At 31.3% G+C, this 20351-nt stretch overlaps 1 protein-coding gene across 4 annotated transcripts in view; it reads right to left on the minus strand.

Moving 5' to 3' along the window:
• Positions 1-20351, minus strand: part of EXOC2 (exocyst complex component 2) — a 200436-nt gene that overhangs the window by 57915 nt on the left and 122170 nt on the right. For all 4 annotated transcript variants that reach the window (XM_012541697.3, XM_023496373.2, XM_031946943.1 and 1 more), the window contains 5 exons: positions 18545-18625; positions 18055-18114; positions 17295-17356; positions 10655-10721; positions 6437-6553 (listed from right to left, as the gene is read on the minus strand). In XM_012541697.3, the coding sequence (XP_012397151.1) occupies positions 6437-6553; positions 10655-10721; positions 17295-17356; positions 18055-18114; positions 18545-18625 (387 nt within the window). The remainder of the gene's footprint in view (positions 1-6436; positions 6554-10654; positions 10722-17294; positions 17357-18054; positions 18115-18544; positions 18626-20351) is intronic.

Consider the following 20351-nt stretch of genomic DNA (forward strand, 5'->3'; position numbering starts at 1 on the left):
TCTGTAATTTACCCTTTTAGTCATGGATTCCTTATCTGAAAAATGAGGATAATGACAACACGACCATTGTCACTTTGTCATTAGAATTGAAGGAGATGTGTCATGTTTTGCAAACCTTAAAGACTTATAAAAATGTTAGCTATTAATACTATTATTATTACAAATATATTACTACCTCATGTCATCAAAACAATCTACAAATCAATTCAACAGAGATGTATTAAAAATCTACCATATGCAAGGTATTATGCCTGTTGCTAGAAATATATGGACAAAAATGAACAGTTCCTGCCTTCAAGAATATTCCTTAATTTTTCTATGCTCCAAGGCTTAGCTTTAGATTTTAGTGATTAGTTAAGCATCTAATACAGTGGAATGAGCAATGGATTTAGAATCCAAAAGCCTATGTTTGAATATTGTTCTGCTCCTTATTTTCTATTGCCTGGGTTTATAACTCAAGTTCTTTTGGTCTCAGTTGCTTCATTTGTAAAATGAAGGGACTGGAATAAATGACTTCTAAGGTCATTTCCAGCTCCAAATCTATGATCTTCTGTGTATTTAAGTATATTTCTACTACAGAGACAAAAATTGAAGTAGCATTTTGGGGGATAATATTTATTTAAATGTTTATAGTTTTGAGACAATCCATTTTATTTTTAGGTCCAATATTGTCTGCAATAGCTAGTAATTATTTTTTCTCAAATAGCAATTTGAAGATAAACTACATTTTAAAAGATACTCCGATTTTATATATCATATGTTATTTACTACATTAGAATAGAATTTGATTATCTTTGACCATAAATTGTATTTAAAGCAAAAGTGCTTCTGATATTTTAGCTTTTGATTTTAGAAATTTTTTAGTAAAAATTCCTCTTTATTTTGAAGAAAATATTAGTTTCTGAATGAAACAGACATGAAAATAGAAATAAATTTTTTTATTTCAAAGATGATAAAAGGAACACTTTCAATTTGACCATCATTACAAAAATATTTTAATTGAGATACATTAAAAATCTATACTAGAATCATTAAATACAAAATAATTGAATTAAGTAATTGGATTCAAACATTTTAATATTTATTCCTTAATGCCTTACAGATAGATTCCAGGACAGATGGAAGGATAACATAAAAATATTATTAAACAACAATTTACCAAACATAAACAAAATCAATGCCAAGTAAATGATTAATTTTTAAACTCTGTATTCCCTAGTAAAGATGACACTGGTTTATTTTACCAAGACGTTTAAAAACCAATACCACAATATAATTTGGAAACTTTGCCTAATACACACACATGCACGCACACGCACACACACACACACACACACACACACACACACACACACACAGAGTTTCTCATAAAAAACCTGTGTTTTATGTGGTAATTTAAGTATGTTCTTGCCACTGTACCACCACTAAATAAATTATAGCTAAGCATATATTAGGTTACCATTTTACATATGTGTATAATACTAGTGGATGGCAAGTTTTCTTTCATTTAAAATGCCTTTAGGGGTAACAAATATTGAGATTATTATTGCTTCTTTTCTACTGTTCTCAATACTTCCTTCTCCTTGTCAGAACAGCAGGGAAAATGGTATTCAGTTAGTAGAAAAGTGGAAGAGAGCCCAGAAAATACCATGACACTAGTACATGAGATTCCTTTGAGATATTAATTCATTGGGGCAGTATAAAAATATTAAAGTAATGGTATCTAAATACTAAATAAACAAGCCCTTCCACCAAGTTATTTGAGGAATATTTTTAAGATACTGGGAAGGGAGGCTAATGTATATACATAGTGGTGAAAAAGGTATTAATAATTATTAATTATTATTAATTTATTAAGATTTGCAAAGTACTATATATAAAAATGTATATATAATATACATATATACACCTACATACATACATACATATATATATATATATATATATATATATATACACACATACACAAACACACACACGTATTTTTGTTTTCAGAAAGAATTACAAGAGTAAAATGAAGTCACTTCAAGCTTAAGGCTAGGAGAAGCATAAGGCACCATGAAATTTGAATCTTGGGCTTCATTTGTGTTATCACTATGCAAGATAATATATGTTGTAATAATATGTTGAAGGGGAGGGATTAGAGATAAAGATAGGGACTTGAGGAGGGTAGAAGACATTTAAAACAGCTGCTGTGGGGAATGTGATAAGAAGTCAATAATAAGTATTAGTGGGAAAGCCCCCAGGTTTTCCCATGGGTTTACAATGGTGCATGTAATATTGCTTCTTCCTCATATGCACATGCTACAGCTGTACTTCATAGTAAAGCAAACACATGTGGCCTATAGTCTCTTGTGACATTATGAACAACTAGTATAAAAGATCAATTTATGTTAATTCTGTCAGATGGGATTCTGTCTTCCTTAAGGTATCCCACAACTGACTTTTCTGTGCTTTAAGATCCAGATTAATTAGTTCTATCTCCTTCATGAATGTCTGCTTGGCAATTACAATTATCACCAAACTTCTAAAGAACTTTCAATCTTTATTACATAATTATACCCATGCAATCTTCTATTATTACAAACCACTTAGTTTTATCTCCTAATCATACTATTAATGTCCTTGAAGACAGGAAGGGACCAAGTTTTATAGGTCAACTTACATATACACATGCACATTGAGCACAAAGCAGACCTAGTTGTCTCAGATAATCTTAGAAGGGGAAAAAGCAATCACTTAAAATATTTTAAGCTTATAATATTTTAAGTGTGCCATTTATCTCATTCAAAAGGGAGCGTATTTATTATCTTTAAAATTACTTGGCTTTCTAAGATGGAAGAACTGTGATCAATACAATGTCTATTCACAACTCTAGAGAACTGATAATGAAATATTCCATTCTTTACAGGGTGAAAATGAGACATTTATAGCTTGGACCCAGCCACTGAGAGAATTTGTTTTGTTGGACTGTGTTATAAGAAATAAGTTTTTCTTTTTCTTTTTTCCTAATGGGGTAGGGAGAAAATAGATTTTTGTTAATTTTTTAAAAAGAGAGATGGAGAGGAGTATTACCAATGTGAAATGCTGTTTATACTTTCAGATGAGATCACCCCATACATTTATTTTAGCTATTTTACGTTGGTTACAAGAGCCCTCTCAAAAAGTGGGGGTAATCTATAAATGTAAAAACAAAGGGTTAATAAAACTAAAAATTTTAAAAATAATTTTAATACCCACTCATTATTATATGTGAAATACATTTCACAACTGAAAGGTTTTTAGAATAAATTTTTCTGTAAAGGAACTTCCCGCTGACATATCAAAAACAAGTATCTAGTTCAGATATAGGTTAAAATGTAGAGGCAAAAGAGGCCACAGTGGGGACAAAATTAAATTTCTAAAGAGGTTAAGAATGAAGATGACACATTCACAATCAGCACCTATTGGGCTATTCTCTGAAATCTCAGAACACTTAAAAAAGATGAAATATGGAATACTATTGTTAAAGAGAAGAAACAATTCCCTGGAATCATACAGTTACATTTATCTAAATAAAACTATGTGCAAAGACTTACTGATGTTATCAACAATACAGCCACAGGTTCCTTCCTCTTCTACTCCTTTCTTTAAGTAAGATTTTAAAGTGGGGAGTAGAGGTAGAATCAAAAACTTCTTGTAGTAAATTTTGCTAGCACATTTACAATTGGCTAGCAGCCTTCTATTTACTTTTATAAATGTTAATTAAAAACCTCTAGGATTTTTTTAATGACAATCTTTCCAGAAAAGAACAGAACCAAGGAAGTGCCACTGATAGTGACTCTAAATTAAAATGGAAGAAAATGGATTTTTATATTTGAAAAAAAAATTAATTGTGATCAAAGTGAAACAAGTTTGGCTTAAGGTTTGTAATGGGAAATGCTTTTCAAAAACCACTCTGAGGGATCACCTTGGTATGGCCATCTGATTCTAGAAACAACTGCTCACAAAGTCCAAAACACAGATCTATCAAATTGGCAATGTACCAATTTTTATTTTCTTCTGTAATTTTAAAAACACATTTTTTAATACCAAAAGATTATGACTGTTCCCTATCTTACTTCTGTAATTTCAACTCTAATTTTGAATGTACACAATCATCAGAACTGGATTCATGCACAATAAGTGTATCTTATTTTTAAGTTTTTAGAAAAAAATTTTTTTATGCCTAATTATTTCCTTTACATATACCAATTCGAATTCAACTCACATATTGAAACAAGAAAAAACTAATAATTTTACACTTTTACTTGCCAAAAGTTCATACAAAAGAGTTTTCAGTAACAGAAGAAATCCTAGCTTAAATATAGCCCTGTCAATTAGTCAGATGATGACTTAGAGCAAATCCAAGCAGACCCTAGAATTTAACATATTATCTTAGGAGTCCCATATTAAGTAACTATCTCTTAGAGAGCAGTAACTTCAATAGAATTAGAAACAAGAAGAATAAATTTACTTTCAATAGCAGCACCCTCTTTTACAAAGACTACTGGTTTTTGAAAAGGAAGGGAGTTAAGGGTTTGATATTCACAGCTGGTTAGCAGTTCCTTTTTATCAACATAAAAAACCCTACACCTTTGTGGTGGTTTCCTGTCATCAATGAATTTACCTGCCATAAGGAATGACTACAGATATCATTCACTACTAAGTCAAGGGATTTTAACCTAAAGTCCGTGAATTTTTTAAAAAATGTATTTGGTAAGTATGTATACAATTGTAGTCTAATAATTTGGTTTCTTTGTAATCTTGTTTGTTTTATTTTATGCATTTAATAACATATTGAGAGAAAGGGTTCACAAGTTTCACCAGATTGTCAAAGGGGTCTGTACCATCAAAAAAATTTAAGAATTCCTCCTTTAAGTACTGTCAAGTTTAGTACAAAATTCTGATATGGTTGATCAATTTAAAATTTAAGATGCAAATTATTTTTTAAACATTTCTAATTTTTGAGATGAAAGAAAGAAAAGCATCTTTAGTTTACAGTATTTACTGAATTATCTATGTAATCTAGATACCTAAAACAGTTTAGATTAAAAAAAGAAAAGGTATCAACATGTTGTTTTTGTTGTAACAATCTGGTGACTCCCTAAGTATGTTTCTATTTATTACTCTGTAATAAGTAAGCATTTCCTTCTTGTTACTCTGTAAAACTATTGCTAATGTTGGCTTATACTAGGAACTAGATTAAAAAAACAAACAAACAAAAAAAATCAAGATTTTTACTTCTGCAATAACTACCTCCTAATCATCTCATACAATATTTGGATGGCATTAAAATGATCTCCAGCAAATATGCTGGTACCATTATTAGATAATACTATAAAAATGAAGTACTATTCTGAGAGAAAAATATTCACGTTGTACTGGAAGAGATAACCTTTTACTTGTAAACAACAAAAAATTTCTGGAAATAAACTAGACACTTGGCCCTAAAAGCCCTAAGTCACAACATTTCTCATCAGGATGATTAATCTTTACGAAAAGGCAGGAAAACGAGACACACATATAAAGCCGCCCACCTTGACATTTTCATTCTTTGAAAAAAAAAATCTCAATCTAGAGTTCTTGAATAAGAGCCATCATCTTAATAAACGATGCAATTCATCAAGAATATACTTAAGACTATAAGATTAGCAAGATTATGATCTCTCATTCTTTGCATTAGGAAAACTGTACTGACATTAAAAAGTAATTCTAGTACAGTTTTACTTAGAAATCTGATAACCCTTTGCCCAGGAAGAAACAAACCTTTAATGACAAGATTATTTTATTTTTTGCAACTCTCCCTATTCAAGAAAACTAATAAACAACAAAATATAACTTGCTTTTAAAATTTCAAGTTACTTAAACAGGGAACTTGAATTCAGTCTAAACCTATAATTTTAATGGAGAAAAAAAATGTTTTTGTTTAGGGCAAAAACTCTGACATCTTTTATGAGAAAAGTTATTTACTTTTAGCACTATAGCTGAGTAGAATGGGACCAACAAGCAAGAAAAGAATAAATATTTACTTGGGACAAACAGGTAGAAGGAAGATCTTTACAATAATTGCAGAGAGCTGATTTCCCTTCTGCACTGCTGCTAACTGTAGGCTTGTTTATACAGCTTTCAAAACTTCTTTATGGATCAAATACAGTGCTTCCTTAAGAATTGGATTGTTCCTTTCATGCTCTTTAATTTTTGAGAGGTGCTTTTATATAGGAGGTAAATAATCTTCTCAGAAGACTAACTAGTAAGCTACTTTGAGGGTAAAAAGTTCTCAAAAGAAATAGAGCATCACGTTTGTATTATAAAGATGTTTTTAAGGTAAATAGAAAAAGAGATGGGAAAATAGCCTGAAAAGTAAGTTGCATTAAAATAATTACCTTTTAAGTTTTACATGAACACTTCTGCTTACCTGTGTTATTTTTTCTATTCCTTGAAAGTTGTGCTTTTCAAAATGTTCAGCTATATTTAAGAAAGTGTGACGTTCTAGGTAACAGCAATTACTTAGGACTATCAAAAGTCGCTGCTCCTAAAGCAAAATAGATTTTGGGAATATTAAATTTAAAAGAGTAAACAAAAAGCAGAACAGTACAGAGAACATTTATTCATTTTTAAATTTGCTTTGAACATGTTCTTTTGTAAATATCATTTGATAATTTTTTTTCTTAGTTATTTCTTTTCTAATATTCACAAAGGAACTATAGAAGAATTCTTTACAATGATATGTTATTACATGGATTCAGATAAACCAAAAATTAAATTATGTTCCTTACAAAATTTAACAGCTACATATAACAAATCTGATATAATCCATAAACAATGTTATATATCTGTATACCCTCCCCAGAAAGTTCTGTTGTATTACTGATTTCTTTTTGTTTGTTTAATCTACTCCTTAATCTTTTAAAAGAAAGCTTTTTGCTTTTTTTTAAAATATAAAGACATTTCTATAATTAGTCACAAAGAAAATATAAAGACTATAATTCAAAAAGTTTTTGAGACTTTGCTAAATAATTATACCCTAATATATAATGTTTACCTACAAGGAATTTTAAAGATTTTTCTCAACATATTTTATGGTCAAGATGCAAGCCAAGTTACCAATGATCTCTTAATTGTCAAATCGAATGACCTTTTTTCATTCCTTATTATTTTTAATCTCTGCAATTTTTGAAAACGTGGATCATTCTTTCCTCCTTGAAACAACACTCTCTCCTGGTTCTCCTCCTACCTATGTCTGCTTTCCTGGATGCTCATTTGGGGCCTGTCCTCTAATCATACCTGTCCTGAGCTCTCTTCTCTTCTCCGTCTATATTAGTTCACTTGGTGATTTCGTCAAAATCTCAAATTTACTGATCCTGCCTCAACCACTGTTGATCTTCAATCTCAAATCTCCAATGACATTTTAATTATCTCGAATTGGAGATCTAGAAGACATCTTAAACTAAACATGTCCAAAAAGGAATTCATTATCCTCCCCAAAAGCCTTCCCTGCCTCCTATCTTCCCTATTACTATAGAGAATGCAACACTTTCCACTCCAATCCCTCAGGCCTACAACCTAGAAGTCTTTTTGAATCCTTACTCTAATCTCATAATATCCAATTTGTTGCTAAAGTCTGTCACTCTTACCTCTGAACATTTCTTCACTATGCCCCCTTCTCTTAGCTCTGACACTACTACCCTGGTAGGGGTCCCCCATCACCTTACATCTGAATTACTGCAATTGGCTGCTGGTGAATCTACTTGTCTCAAGTTTTTCCCCTTGCCAATCCATCCTCCAGTCAGTAACCAAAAAGACTTTCCTAAAGTGCAGATCTGATCATGTCACACACACCACCTCCCTACCCTATCCTAATCAATAACACCAGCGGCTCCTTATAGTTTCCTGAAGCAAATACAAAATTCTTTGGCATTCAAAGCTCTTTACAATGCAGCTCCTTCCTACCTAGTCTTCTGCTATGTACTCTTTGATCCACTGTCATCAGCCTTAGGCTGTTCCACAAATAGGACATCTCTTGGCTCTGGGCATTTCCCCTTAATATCCCTTATGTCTGAAATGCCCTCTCTCTTCAACACTACTCTTGACATCCCTGGTGTCCTTCAAGTCTCAAACAAGATACTATTTTTAATAGGAAATTTTTCTCCAGCCCTCTTAATTCTAGAACCTTCCTTCTGTTAATCAATTCCTATTTAGCTAATATGTAGCACAGAATTATACATAACTAGCACTTAGTAAATGACTTGATTTATTCAATAATTTCATTCTGTCAGGGGAAAACAGAGGTCAAGTGATTTCCCTCATTTGGGCAATTTAGTGACTGAATTAGGTACTGGTACTGGTACTGGTACTGGTACTACTACTACTACTACTACTACTGAATCTAGTTCTCCTAAATCCTAATCTCATCTCCTACCTACTGAAACACTTTCTCCTGTATCACATCTACTATTAGATCCAAATGCTGAAAAATAAAATATTATATTATACTTCAGAAGAATTATTTTTGTAAACAAAATTCTAAGAACTGAGTTCATATTGCTACCATGATTCACTCCAGAGTACTTTTTCCTATGGTCACTAATATATGAATGTATTCTCTGGAATAACTATGACTAATTTAGTACCTTGATTTAAGATCCTCTTACTAAAAACAAGGCAAAAAGTACTTTCCAGGAAAATGTTTCTGTTCTGCACTAGTCAAAATTTTCTGCATTTAACCAATGTAGAGAGCTTCAATTAATTCAAATTCAGTGCAATGGATACAGTTCTTTCCTCTAAAGTAAACAAAAAATAGGTAACTATAATCCTTGTAATAATAATTGCTAAGCCATTCTTACACTTTCTAATATTTCAATTCAGATAAAGTCAAAAAAGTACCTTTACAAGTAAACTCCCCAACCCTTCCACAGGTCTTATTTTTTTATTCCTTTTAAGAACCAAATTTTTCAAGTGGGAGCCACCTATGCTCTTACCAATTTTTTTTAGCTATAAACATGATGACAAAGTTAGGAAATAGCCTCATGAAGAAAGCTGCAAAGGTGGCTTAGATTTGACTCAGAAGTCTTCAAATAAATAAAAAGCATTATGTTAGAGCCAGTGTAGAACAAGGGGAAAAAAGGAAATGAATAAGGAGAGCAACATTCCTTTGTGAATTCCATATAGTTTTTTTTCCAAAGTTTTTTTTTTTCATACAGTAAGCAAGTACTAATTGTCAAAATGAAATAAATGGTGGGAATATTAACTGAGAACAAGAGACATGTTAGCATTAATAAAGGATGCAGTCAAGCCTGAGAAAGACCATTTTTACAATTATTTACAATTATTCCTTAACCTCTTCTCTGATAGCCTAAGCCTTGGTGTTATTATGATCTATAGTGTTTGCAAAGTACCCAAAATAATAGATATATCATAAGTCATCTAAAATATGGCATTCTTCTACAAATCTAAAACTTATTTTTTTCCCCTGAGGCAATTGGGGTTAAGTGACTTGCCCAGGATCACATAGCTAGGAAGTATTAAGTGTCCAAAACTCTTTTGTTCTAGAAAACTGTGAAGTAACCATTATTACTTTAATCTGTCCAACTAATTCATTGAATGAAACATTCATTAAATGACTCTTACTCCCTACAAATTTCTTTTTCTTTACTTTATAATTTTTTATATATATATTTTTCAATCTTACAATTTTGTTTCTTTTCTTTTTTTTAAAGCTCCAACCACAGAACTTTTCCGTGAAATGAGAAGTCACTTTGTTTCCTTCCATTATTAAATAAAATCTAAATTCTTTAGCTTGGCATTTGAGGCTCTATATGAGTAGACTGCAGTTCAATTTCCCAACCTAGTTTCATTTTAGTCCTCTAAACACATATTCTGTGTCTTAGCCAAATTGTACAACAAACATCTTTCCTAGGTTCTAGCCACCTAGCTCTTGTTTTTGTTATTAACTACCCCGCTTTATCTGTATCTGCTGAAATCCTAGCATCTAATAAGGTCTAGCTAAATGTTACTTCCTCTATGATATCTTCTATGATCTTCACAACAGGAATTACCTCTTTTTCCATACTCTTTTAAAGTACCTCGTTTATATTTCTCCCTACTTCACAAGAAAACCAGTGTTGTCACATTAGTTATATAATTTGAACTGCAACTTTAATTATAAGGTCAATACCAAATAAGTTTTATTCACAGCACAGATAAAAAAATTAATCTTTCCATGAAAACTTAGAAAATTTTATTTAGTGGATCCAAAGTGGCATATAAGCATGCCCTGGAGAATTAATATACAATAGTTTAATAATATATACTACCACAAATAGTTTCATGTCGTACTCTTAGTAGTATATTAACCCTATAGGCCCAGTGAATTCAAAACTGGCCAGGGTCTTAAACATTATCCAATCCAATACTCACATTATGAAGATAAGGTAAATGAGAGGCAGTGTGGTAAAATGACTTATCTGTGATCACAAGGCCAGATAGTGGAACAACGGCCAGATTTCTCTCCAGTACTCTATGATATGACATTGTCTCCAGAAATGAGTATTTATTTAGGAAATAATTTTTGCAGTTAATTTTTAAAGGCTACTTCTTCTACACACACAGCCCCTCCCTTTTATTTTCCACTTACTGAAGACAAACTGAAATCTTCATGGATACTTCCAAATAAATCAGGAGAGGAAACATCAACTGAAAGGCTGAAAGTAAAAAGAAAGGAAATAGTTATAACACTTTTATATAATCTGAGCAACCTATGATTGTAACTCTAGAGCCAGAAGGATCTTAAGAGGTTGTCTTGTCCAATGAGCTCATTTTATAGATTAAGAAACTAAGACCAAAGCTGGTATTTAAACTCTGATCCTATGACTCTTAAGTTGAGATTTCTTTCAACTAATCTATTAATGTAATTTAAAATATTTTAGTCTAGATTATATAACGTGCTGCAAATATTCTTTCATCCAACTGCCAATTGCTCAAAGGAAGCAATGTTTTCTGACTACTATGGTAACAATAAGGAACCTTCTGTAAGCTCTTAACAAAGTAAATGTTAAAAAATTCATTAGTAAATAAGTGTTATTTTATTTAAATTCAACTAGTTATATATGTAAATATATGGTGACATGTTTCTGATCACCATGGTAGATTCCCAAGGATTCGGACACTAAAAACTGTTCAAAATCTCATAATATAGGTCTTACTCCTCTTATTTAGGACAAATTTCAAAATTCTCTCAATTACATTTTTAGTTACTACTTGAGAGAATATTAATAGCTTTGGATCTTTATTACAATGGAATAGTACCTTCTAAAATATCACCAGTTCTTCATGTTTCCTGAATCATTTCCAGGTTTATATTTCTTTCTAATTTCTCATAAACACTATCCATAGTAAATAAACATAGTTTATAAGAAGGGTATATACCATCCAAATAACTAAATATACCTAATTGCAAGGAATCTAAGAAAAACTTTTTTTCTGTACTATGTTTACAAAATTTTTTAGTAATATGATTTTTTTATATGAGCCAACTGTCATTTGACAAACTAAATCTTTTTTAGGTTAAAAACCTATTAGAATGGAACTAGTAACATAGCCTTGCATATGTGTATTTCCAAATAACTAACCATAGTACAATTATATGATCTAAGAAATTCTAGGAGAATTATTAAAAAAAGTTAATCTATAACATAATGTCAAGCCTCTAAAAGTAGCAATATAAAGAGGTCCCACAATATGTCAATATGATGAGAAAGAACCTTGAAGAATGAATCCAAAGAATACTAGGTTTGAATCACAGCCCTGCAAGTAAATTATACTAACAGAGTAACCTTGAGGCAGATTATTTTGCCTCTTCAAGACTCATTTTAATCATCTATACAATAAGGACTATTCTGTTTCAAGACTTATCAAATAAGACTATTGTAGGGAATGATAGGATCACAGGTTTAGAATTGAAAGGGATCTTAAAGGTCACTGAGGTGAATGTATATAAAAGTGCTTTATAACCATAAATTATAAGATGATTATGATATAAATGATAAATATGATAAATGATAAAACTACATCAGTGAGGAGTGTAATAAACTATATTAATGAGACTTTAAATAGCATGACTAATTCTTATTGGCAAAAATCAATATTCATTATAATAATTATATATTAAATAATATGAAGTATTTAATGGCATTATTATAAAGTATATTAACAGTAATAGCAACAATAATATGTTTATATAGAAATTTATAATTATAAAACAATTTTACTCATTAATCATTCAAGCCCATTATGAAATATAATATTTTTAAAATGTCATTTCCCCCCATGCTATAAAGTGTCTTGTCCTGTTCACAACCTGGGTGGTAAAAGTATGATCAACTTTATTTTTCAGGTCTATTATCTGACACTTAAGATAGATTATAAACTTGATGAAGGCAGACACTATGTTCCAATCAAAAATAATTTAAGAAATTAATTTATAGACTTAATGCTATTTCAAACTACCATGGAGATATTTTGAGTGAAGCAAAATAACAATACTATTTGGAGATATAAAACATTGTTGAATTTTAAGAGAAATAATGAAATAATGAAAAGAAAAGAAAAAAAAAAACTGGCACTTCTAGACTTCAAATTATAAGGAGTAATTATAAATATTACTTAGTCCTGGTTAAAAAGTTGAAAATTAAATCAGTGGAAAAAAATGAAATAAATAGGAATTAGAAGCTTAAACTCAATAAGCCTGTGTTAAATAAAACAGAGAATATAACATTTCAAGAAAAACCATCATATTTGATAGAAATTACTAGGGAAAAATAGGGTGTGTTTGACAGAAGTTAGATTTATATCAGCATAATAAAACTAATTCTATTAACAGTAATAGTATCAAGTACCTTTCCTATTTCAATATTAATAAGAAAATTGTAAACCAAGAAAGGGATAGAATATAATACAAAAAATAAAATAGAAAATTTTGATTTTATGACGTTGAAATGCTTTTGCATGAAGAAAACTATAAGGGAAATAGGATGAGAAAGGAAGCTGCTGATTAAAAAGAATATTTGCATCAGATTAGATAATATGATATCCAATAAGATATTAAAATACGTATTTGATCAAGAGCTGTTCCCTGATGTAAGAATAGACAACAGATATGAACAAAAAGTTTTCATAAGAATCATGTGAAAGATTTTTATAAATCATTACCGATATGAATCAAAATGGCCGCAAGGTTTCACCTTATGCTCTGGGAATTAGCAAAGATGACAAATACTATTGGCAGGGCCATGAAAAGTAAGGTACATCGATATAATAATATAATAATTTTTAAAAATTAAATTAAATTAAATTAAATTTGCCTTCTCTTCCTCCTACCTACCCCTACCTCCCCAGTTGAAAATGAAAGAAAAAAAAATGAACCCCCTTTGCAAATATGCATAGTCAAACAATACAAAGTTCTGTACAGGTTATATTCAAAGAAAATGAAGCAAAAAGTGAGAGAAAGTGTGTGTGTGTGTGTGTGTGTGTGTGTGTGTGTATGTTAATTCTACACTCTTGAGTCCTTCACCTCTCCCAGGAGATGGGTAGCATGTTTTATCATTAATTCTCTGGAATCATTGTTGTTCATTACACTAATGTGTTTCTAGCCTTTCAAAGTTGTTTATCTTTGCAATATTGTTGTTGTATGAATTGTTCTCTTGGGTGTTATTAATATTACTCAGACTTCAATTAAGTCTTCTCAGGTTTTTCTGAAATCATTACCTTCAGCTCTTATACATACCAAAAATGGTTCAGCTATTCTTTAACAGGCAGCCCTTCAGATTTCTATTCTTTGCCATCTAAAATATTTTTGGACATCATAAATTAGAATCTGTTTTCCTTAAGACTAACTTCTTCCTCAGTATATCCTTCCCCAATTTTCCTGTCTACCCTTTCCCCTTTCTCTCCTATTTCCTTGTTGAATGAAGTATATCTGTGTACTTTGTTCCTTGTGTTTATATTTTTTTCTTTGTCCAGTTTGTACTTAGTTCCTTAAGTTTATATATTTTTTCTTTGCCTAGTTTGAAAGTGAGGTTTCAGTTGCACTTCTAACCCCCTCCTCTTTTTTTGTGTAGATATCTGTATATTCTAATTATGTTATATAATTTTCTTCTAACTTTTCATTCCCTTCTCCCTTTAGCAGTGTATTCCTAGTCCCCTCTTTCCATTCCTCTTTTAAGATCAAAATATGATGGAATCACTCATAGATGTTCAATCTAATTAGATTCCTTTTGTGATCCTTGAGGATGTCAGTATTGAGAGAGGACACAAGTATTATCTTCCCATAGTAGAGTATATGTAGTTTAACCTGGTTTGTAGTCTCATATTATATTTTACAATTGTTTCAGTTTTACCTTTCAATGTTGATCTTTATTCCAGTGTTTGAACTTCAACGTTTTTATGTAGTGCTGATCTTTTCATCAGTAATACCTGGGAATCTTTTATTTCATTAAAGATCCCTACTTTATCCCTGAAGAATTATACTCAATTTTGCTGAATAAGTTAATTTTGGTTGTAAGCCCATACCTAGCCTTTGCTTTCTTGAATTCAGAATTCCAAGCAATCTGCTCCTTTAAAGGAGTAGCTGCTAAATTGTATGTGATTCTGACCAAGTCTCCTCAGTATTGAATTCTTTCTAGTTGTTTATAGTATTTTTTTCATTGACCTGAAATATCTAGATTTTCACTATCATGTTCGTGAAAATTTTCATTCAGGTGTTTCTTTCAGAAGATGACCAATAGATCCTTTTTTTATTTCCACTTACCCTGTAGGTTTACGAGGTTTAATTTCTGAAGTATGAAGCCTAGGTTCTTTCAGTCATAACTTTTAGGCAATCCAATGATTCTTAAACCTTCTCTTTAATGTTTTTCAATTGTTTTTGCTATGAGATTCTTGGTATTTTCTCATATTTACTTACAACCTTGTTTTTAATATTTCTTGTTGTCTCATCAAGTCATCAGCTTCGATTTGATCCATTCTAATTTTCAAGGAGTGTGCTGCTTGGACAAGGTTTTATATCTTTAGTGCCAAGTTGTTAATTCTCTTTCCAATTCTTTCTTCCACAGTTCTCATTTCTTTTCCATTTTTTTCACCTCAAACATTCTTGTTTTGCTTATAAAAAATATTTATTAACTTCCCCGCCATGACTCTTACCTAATCTCTTCCAAAAATTCTAGTTGATTTTCTGCCCAAGTTGTGCTTTTCTTTGAAGCTTTTCTTGTATATGTATTAGTCATTGTCTTCTTTAATGTCTTGAGCATCATTGTCACTATAAAAGCTTTATATGATAGGATTCTTTTGTTTGTTTGTCCCTTCTTCCAGTTTAGTTTCTGACTCTGGACTTGATGTTAAGGGACCAACTCTGTATACTTCTGGAGGGAACACCCAGGCCAGTATTGTTGCTGCTTTTTTGGAGGTATAGAATGTTAAGTTATTCCAAGATCTCAGGCTCAGGCTAAGGATCTGCAAGATTTCAATATACTCAAAGTAGTATGACCCAGGTAAAAGTCTTATAGCTATTCCCCTAATCTGAGCTCTGCAAATTCCTGACTGGGGTTTGGTTCTGAGTAATAAGAAGCTATTGCTGAACTCAGTCACCATCAGTCAAACTGTTGGCTCTGGTGATTATGTGGCAGAACTACAAACTTCCTTTTGGCCTGAGATTCCTGCTCTGATTATTCCTCTGCAGGCCTGAGACTGTTACAAGCAGGAAGTAATATCACATTCTACTGCTGGGGGTCCAAGCTACGCTGCTACTGCTTGCTTCTAAAGTTTTTGCTACATAGCCTAGGGTCTCAGGCCCTATGCCATATTACTATACTTGGGTGCAGATCTGTAAATCTGAACTGGTGCTGTGTATCCGAGTTGCAATTAGCACCTGTTCTCAAACCCTATAAGGGTTCTCTCTGCTAAAGCCAGTACTACTACTTCTAGCTTAAGGGCACAGACTTTCCTTATGCTAGGCTAAAAAAAATGATTTGCTGTGATTTTCTTCTTAGAATTCCACATTGGGATTTATATAGGTAAATTTTCTAGACCTATTTGGAGGAGGGTTTTTTAAGTTTTGTTTTTTGGTGGGAAAAGGGAAATGGAAGAGTCACTGAAATCTTTTGGTACTCTGCCATGTGGTTCTACCTATATTAATACATCATTTAAGAAATTTTAAATTGGTCTAATCATTTTGGAAATCAATTTAGAATTTTAAAAAGCTGATTAAAAATTCCACTGCTACATATATATCTTAAGGAGTCCAAGAAGTTCCATATACACCAAAATAATTCATATATTCATAACAATTTTTTTAAGTGAAAGGAAGGATGAAATGAAAACAAAGCAGATATCTATAAATGGAGATGGGCTAAAGAAACTGAGGTACATCAATGTATATACTGTAGCACCATAAGAAACAACAAATATGAAGAAGTGCAACAGAAGACATGAATTGACCTAATGTGAGGTAAACCTAAGTAGTAAAATAACATACACAATAATTACAATAATCTAAACAGAAAAAAATCAATAAAAAGAAAAACAAACTTATGTAACTATAATGATCAAACTTGGTTCTGGACAAGAGTAGAGAAAATGTGTTTCCCCTAAGTCTTTGCAAAGGTGGGGGACTATAAGATATTACAGACATTGTCTAACTTGGCTGATGTGCTATAGTTAATTTTGCTGCAATTTTTCCTTCTCATATATTTGGAAAACAAAGGTGATACAAAAACAACAAATTACCAATAACTTTATTTAAATTACAAAACTACCTGTATAGGACTGTACTAAACAATAAAACAAAAATAAAGATAAATATGATATTGTCTTGCCCTAACGGAGTCTAAAATCAATCTTTGTGCCCTCGATAGTATTTATAAAGTGCCTTCCACCGAGTATATACTTCATAAGTATTTTCTGAATGACATTAAAAAACCCCACTATACCTGTTCATTATTGAAACCTCAATAATTCAATTCAGTAATTTTAAAGATTTATATTTTATGTGCTCTTAGTTTTGGTGTTTAAAGGGATATTAGTGGTCTTATAGTTTAACTTCATTCTGCAAATAAGGAATTGGAGATTTGAAAGGTTACAGCAACTTATTTGAGACAGTAAGTAATGAATCTAGGATTTCAACCCAGGTCCCAATTTCTTATCAAGCACTCTTTTTAGTGTACTCGGCCCTCTTTCAGTTTTATTCTATTAGATTTCCCAACCTGATCCATTTCTGGGGTACTTACTGTGTAGTATCTATGTCTCCATCAGGCTTGGTACTCAATTGTTCAAGACAATATATAAAAACCTAAGGCAGAAATAATAATATTCAGAGATCAATTTTAAGAAGTTTTCCATAAAAATGCAAACATTATTTTTTGTTCACATAGGTGCTTAAAGTAAATTTTTTTTTTATTTTTAATGTTCTTTAACTGACTCTGATGTTGTTAAAATCATTTCTTTTCCCTGCCATGCTCCCCATCCTACAAGAAACATACACAGATACTCTCATTTATTCTACCTCCAAATCTTATGATATTTCAGTGGGAAATACAACCTAAAAATAATATTTGTATGTGTCTGAAATATTCGAACAAAATAACAAAAGATAACACATATAATATCATCTCATTAGAATATCAGAACTGGAAGGGACTTAGGGGCATGTAATCCAATTGTCTCATTTTTTTTTTTTTTTTTTTTAAAGATAGGGTGAGGTATCTTCTTTGAACCAAGCTATAAATGACCTTAGGGCAAGGATTCTGCCTTATCTAAATTTTGTATCTTCCCCATCACAGTAAATACTGAATAGATACTGGTTATATCTGAAGTGATTTAATCAATATTACACAGTTACCTAGTGGCAAAGAGGGTAAGTTAAGATGTTTGAGAGGTTTATTGTCCATTCTTTATTTTATACCTTCTGAATCATTATGAACAGGAAAAGAAATTGAGAAATTACGTCACTCTCAAGCTTACTATACATTATTGTTTTTTGAATATTACCTGCATGATATTGATGCTTAGCTGGCAAACCTCTTCCTGTGTTTTAGGCTGCTGAAAAACCTAGAACAACATTTACAATGAATAATTTGAGTCCTTACTAAGGAAAAGCACAGATTCATTGATATATCTTAATTTTTTTATTATAATTTTAATTTATTAAGATGTGAGACATGTAAAAAAATGAAAATATAGGAATAATCAGTACAGGTAACTAACAATGTCATATTTTTAATATATGAAAAATATAATTAATACATTAAAAGATATATTAATATTAATAATTTACCTAGAACATTATAGTACCATTTTATTACTCATGAGCCATCTCAGAACCAAAAATAAGCAATAATATACTTAATTACACGAAACATGCATATTGAGAGAAAAAATAGGATTACATGTCTTAAAGATCTGTTTCTGTGGTTTCTGGGTGCTTCAGCTATATCTATGCATTTAAAAAATGGGAAGAGTGAAATTAAAAGAAACTTACACTAGTTTCTCCAGGTTTACATTCCAGAACCCCTCTGAGTGACTGCAAGGAATGTACAATGCATTGTTCAAATTGAGATGGCTGAAAAAAAAAAAAAATTTTTTTTTCTTAATTAACATTTCAAAGAAAGCACAGAATTTCACTTGAAGGGATCCAATAAGCTCTAACTATCGGCTGCAAGAGAATTCCTGCTATAGTACATAGTCTACATAGTGGACAATGGTCATCTAGTCTCTAACCAAAGATTTCCAATGAGATAAGCTGACTATGTTTTTAGACAAATTGCTTTGTCTGAAACTCTATTTCATACTTGTCAATTTTTGACTCCAAAGATAATACTTTATGCTTATTTTAGTTCAATTTTATATCATTAAATTTAGCCCAATGTCCTAATATGTCAAGATATTTTTGTACATCAACTATCATCCAAGATCCAATTTGATAACCACATCATCTACATTTTGTTCTAAAAAATGTTAAAAAGCACAGAGCTAAGCACAGATCTTCAGGGCTCTCCACTAGAACCTTCTTTCAAGCTGATGCTGAAACAATAATGACTCTTCTTTGGATCCAACTCATGATCATATAACTACCATTTCTATCCACATCACTATCTTTTCCACAGGAATGGCATGAGATATTTTTATCAAATACATTGCTAAAATATGGACAAATTATATTCATTTCATATGTATAGCATACCTTACAATGAAAATTAATAATAATGATTAAAGAAATAGAAAATTTCAGAGCATAAAAATTTTTCAGTTTATTATATTCAAATTAAGGCAGAGAAATATTTTTAGACAATTAGAAAATTAAAACTGAATTTAACAAAAACACCAATTGATCAGAATATATCAATACTTATTTTCCTGTGGTCTAAAGGTACCACAATGTAAATGTCTTATTTAGGCTATCTGTAGTTGCCCTGGATTTATCCATCCCTGCATCCCAGATAGGGATAATAAACATGACTTATCAGATGAATTTGAATTTTGGTTAAGTAGAGACAGCCTCTTTTCTAATTTATCAACAATTATTTGTTAAATGCCTGCTATCTGCCAGAAATTGTATTAAGCACTGTGGATACAAAGACACACCTCTCCAAAAATAGTCCCTGCTTTCAAGGAGTTAACAGTTCAACTGTGGAGATAATATCCAAACAATTATGTACAAACAAGATATATACAGGATAAATTAGGGAATAATGTTGGAGGAAAGGCATTAGGATTAAGGACTGGGAAAGGCTTTTTGCAGAAGGTGGTATTCTCACTGAGACTTGAAGGAAAACAAGGGAGCAGAGGTGAGAAATAGAGTTTTAGGCATGGGGGACAGCCAGTAAAAATGCCCAGTTAAAAGATAATGCCATGATGAACAGCAAGGGGACTAATGTCTCTGGATTTCAGAGTAAATGGAAAAGAGTAAAAGGTAAAATGACTGAAAAAGTAGAAAGGATAAGGTTATAAAAGTCTCTGAAAACCAAACAAGGGATTTTATATTCAATTCTGAAAGTAGAAGGGAGTCTTGCAGTCGATTGAATTGGGAGAGTAACAATTCATACTTGAGCTTTAAGATGATCACTATGACAGCTGAATATAGGCCAAACTGAAGAAGGAAGAGATTTGAGTCAGGGAGACTAACCAATAGGCTACTGTAACCTAAGAGCTAAGAACCTGAACTAAAATGGGGCAGGGCCAGAGGAGAAAAGGGGGCATATACAAGGGGTGTTATAAAACTAGAAATAGGAGGAATTTGACAATTGACTGGATATGAGATTTACTTAAGAGAGAATGAGGAATTGAGA

The sequence above is a fragment of the Sarcophilus harrisii genome, chromosome 1 (assembly GCF_902635505.1).
Source record: "Sarcophilus harrisii chromosome 1, mSarHar1.11, whole genome shotgun sequence".
Taxonomy (NCBI): Eukaryota; Metazoa; Chordata; class Mammalia; order Dasyuromorphia; family Dasyuridae; genus Sarcophilus; species Sarcophilus harrisii.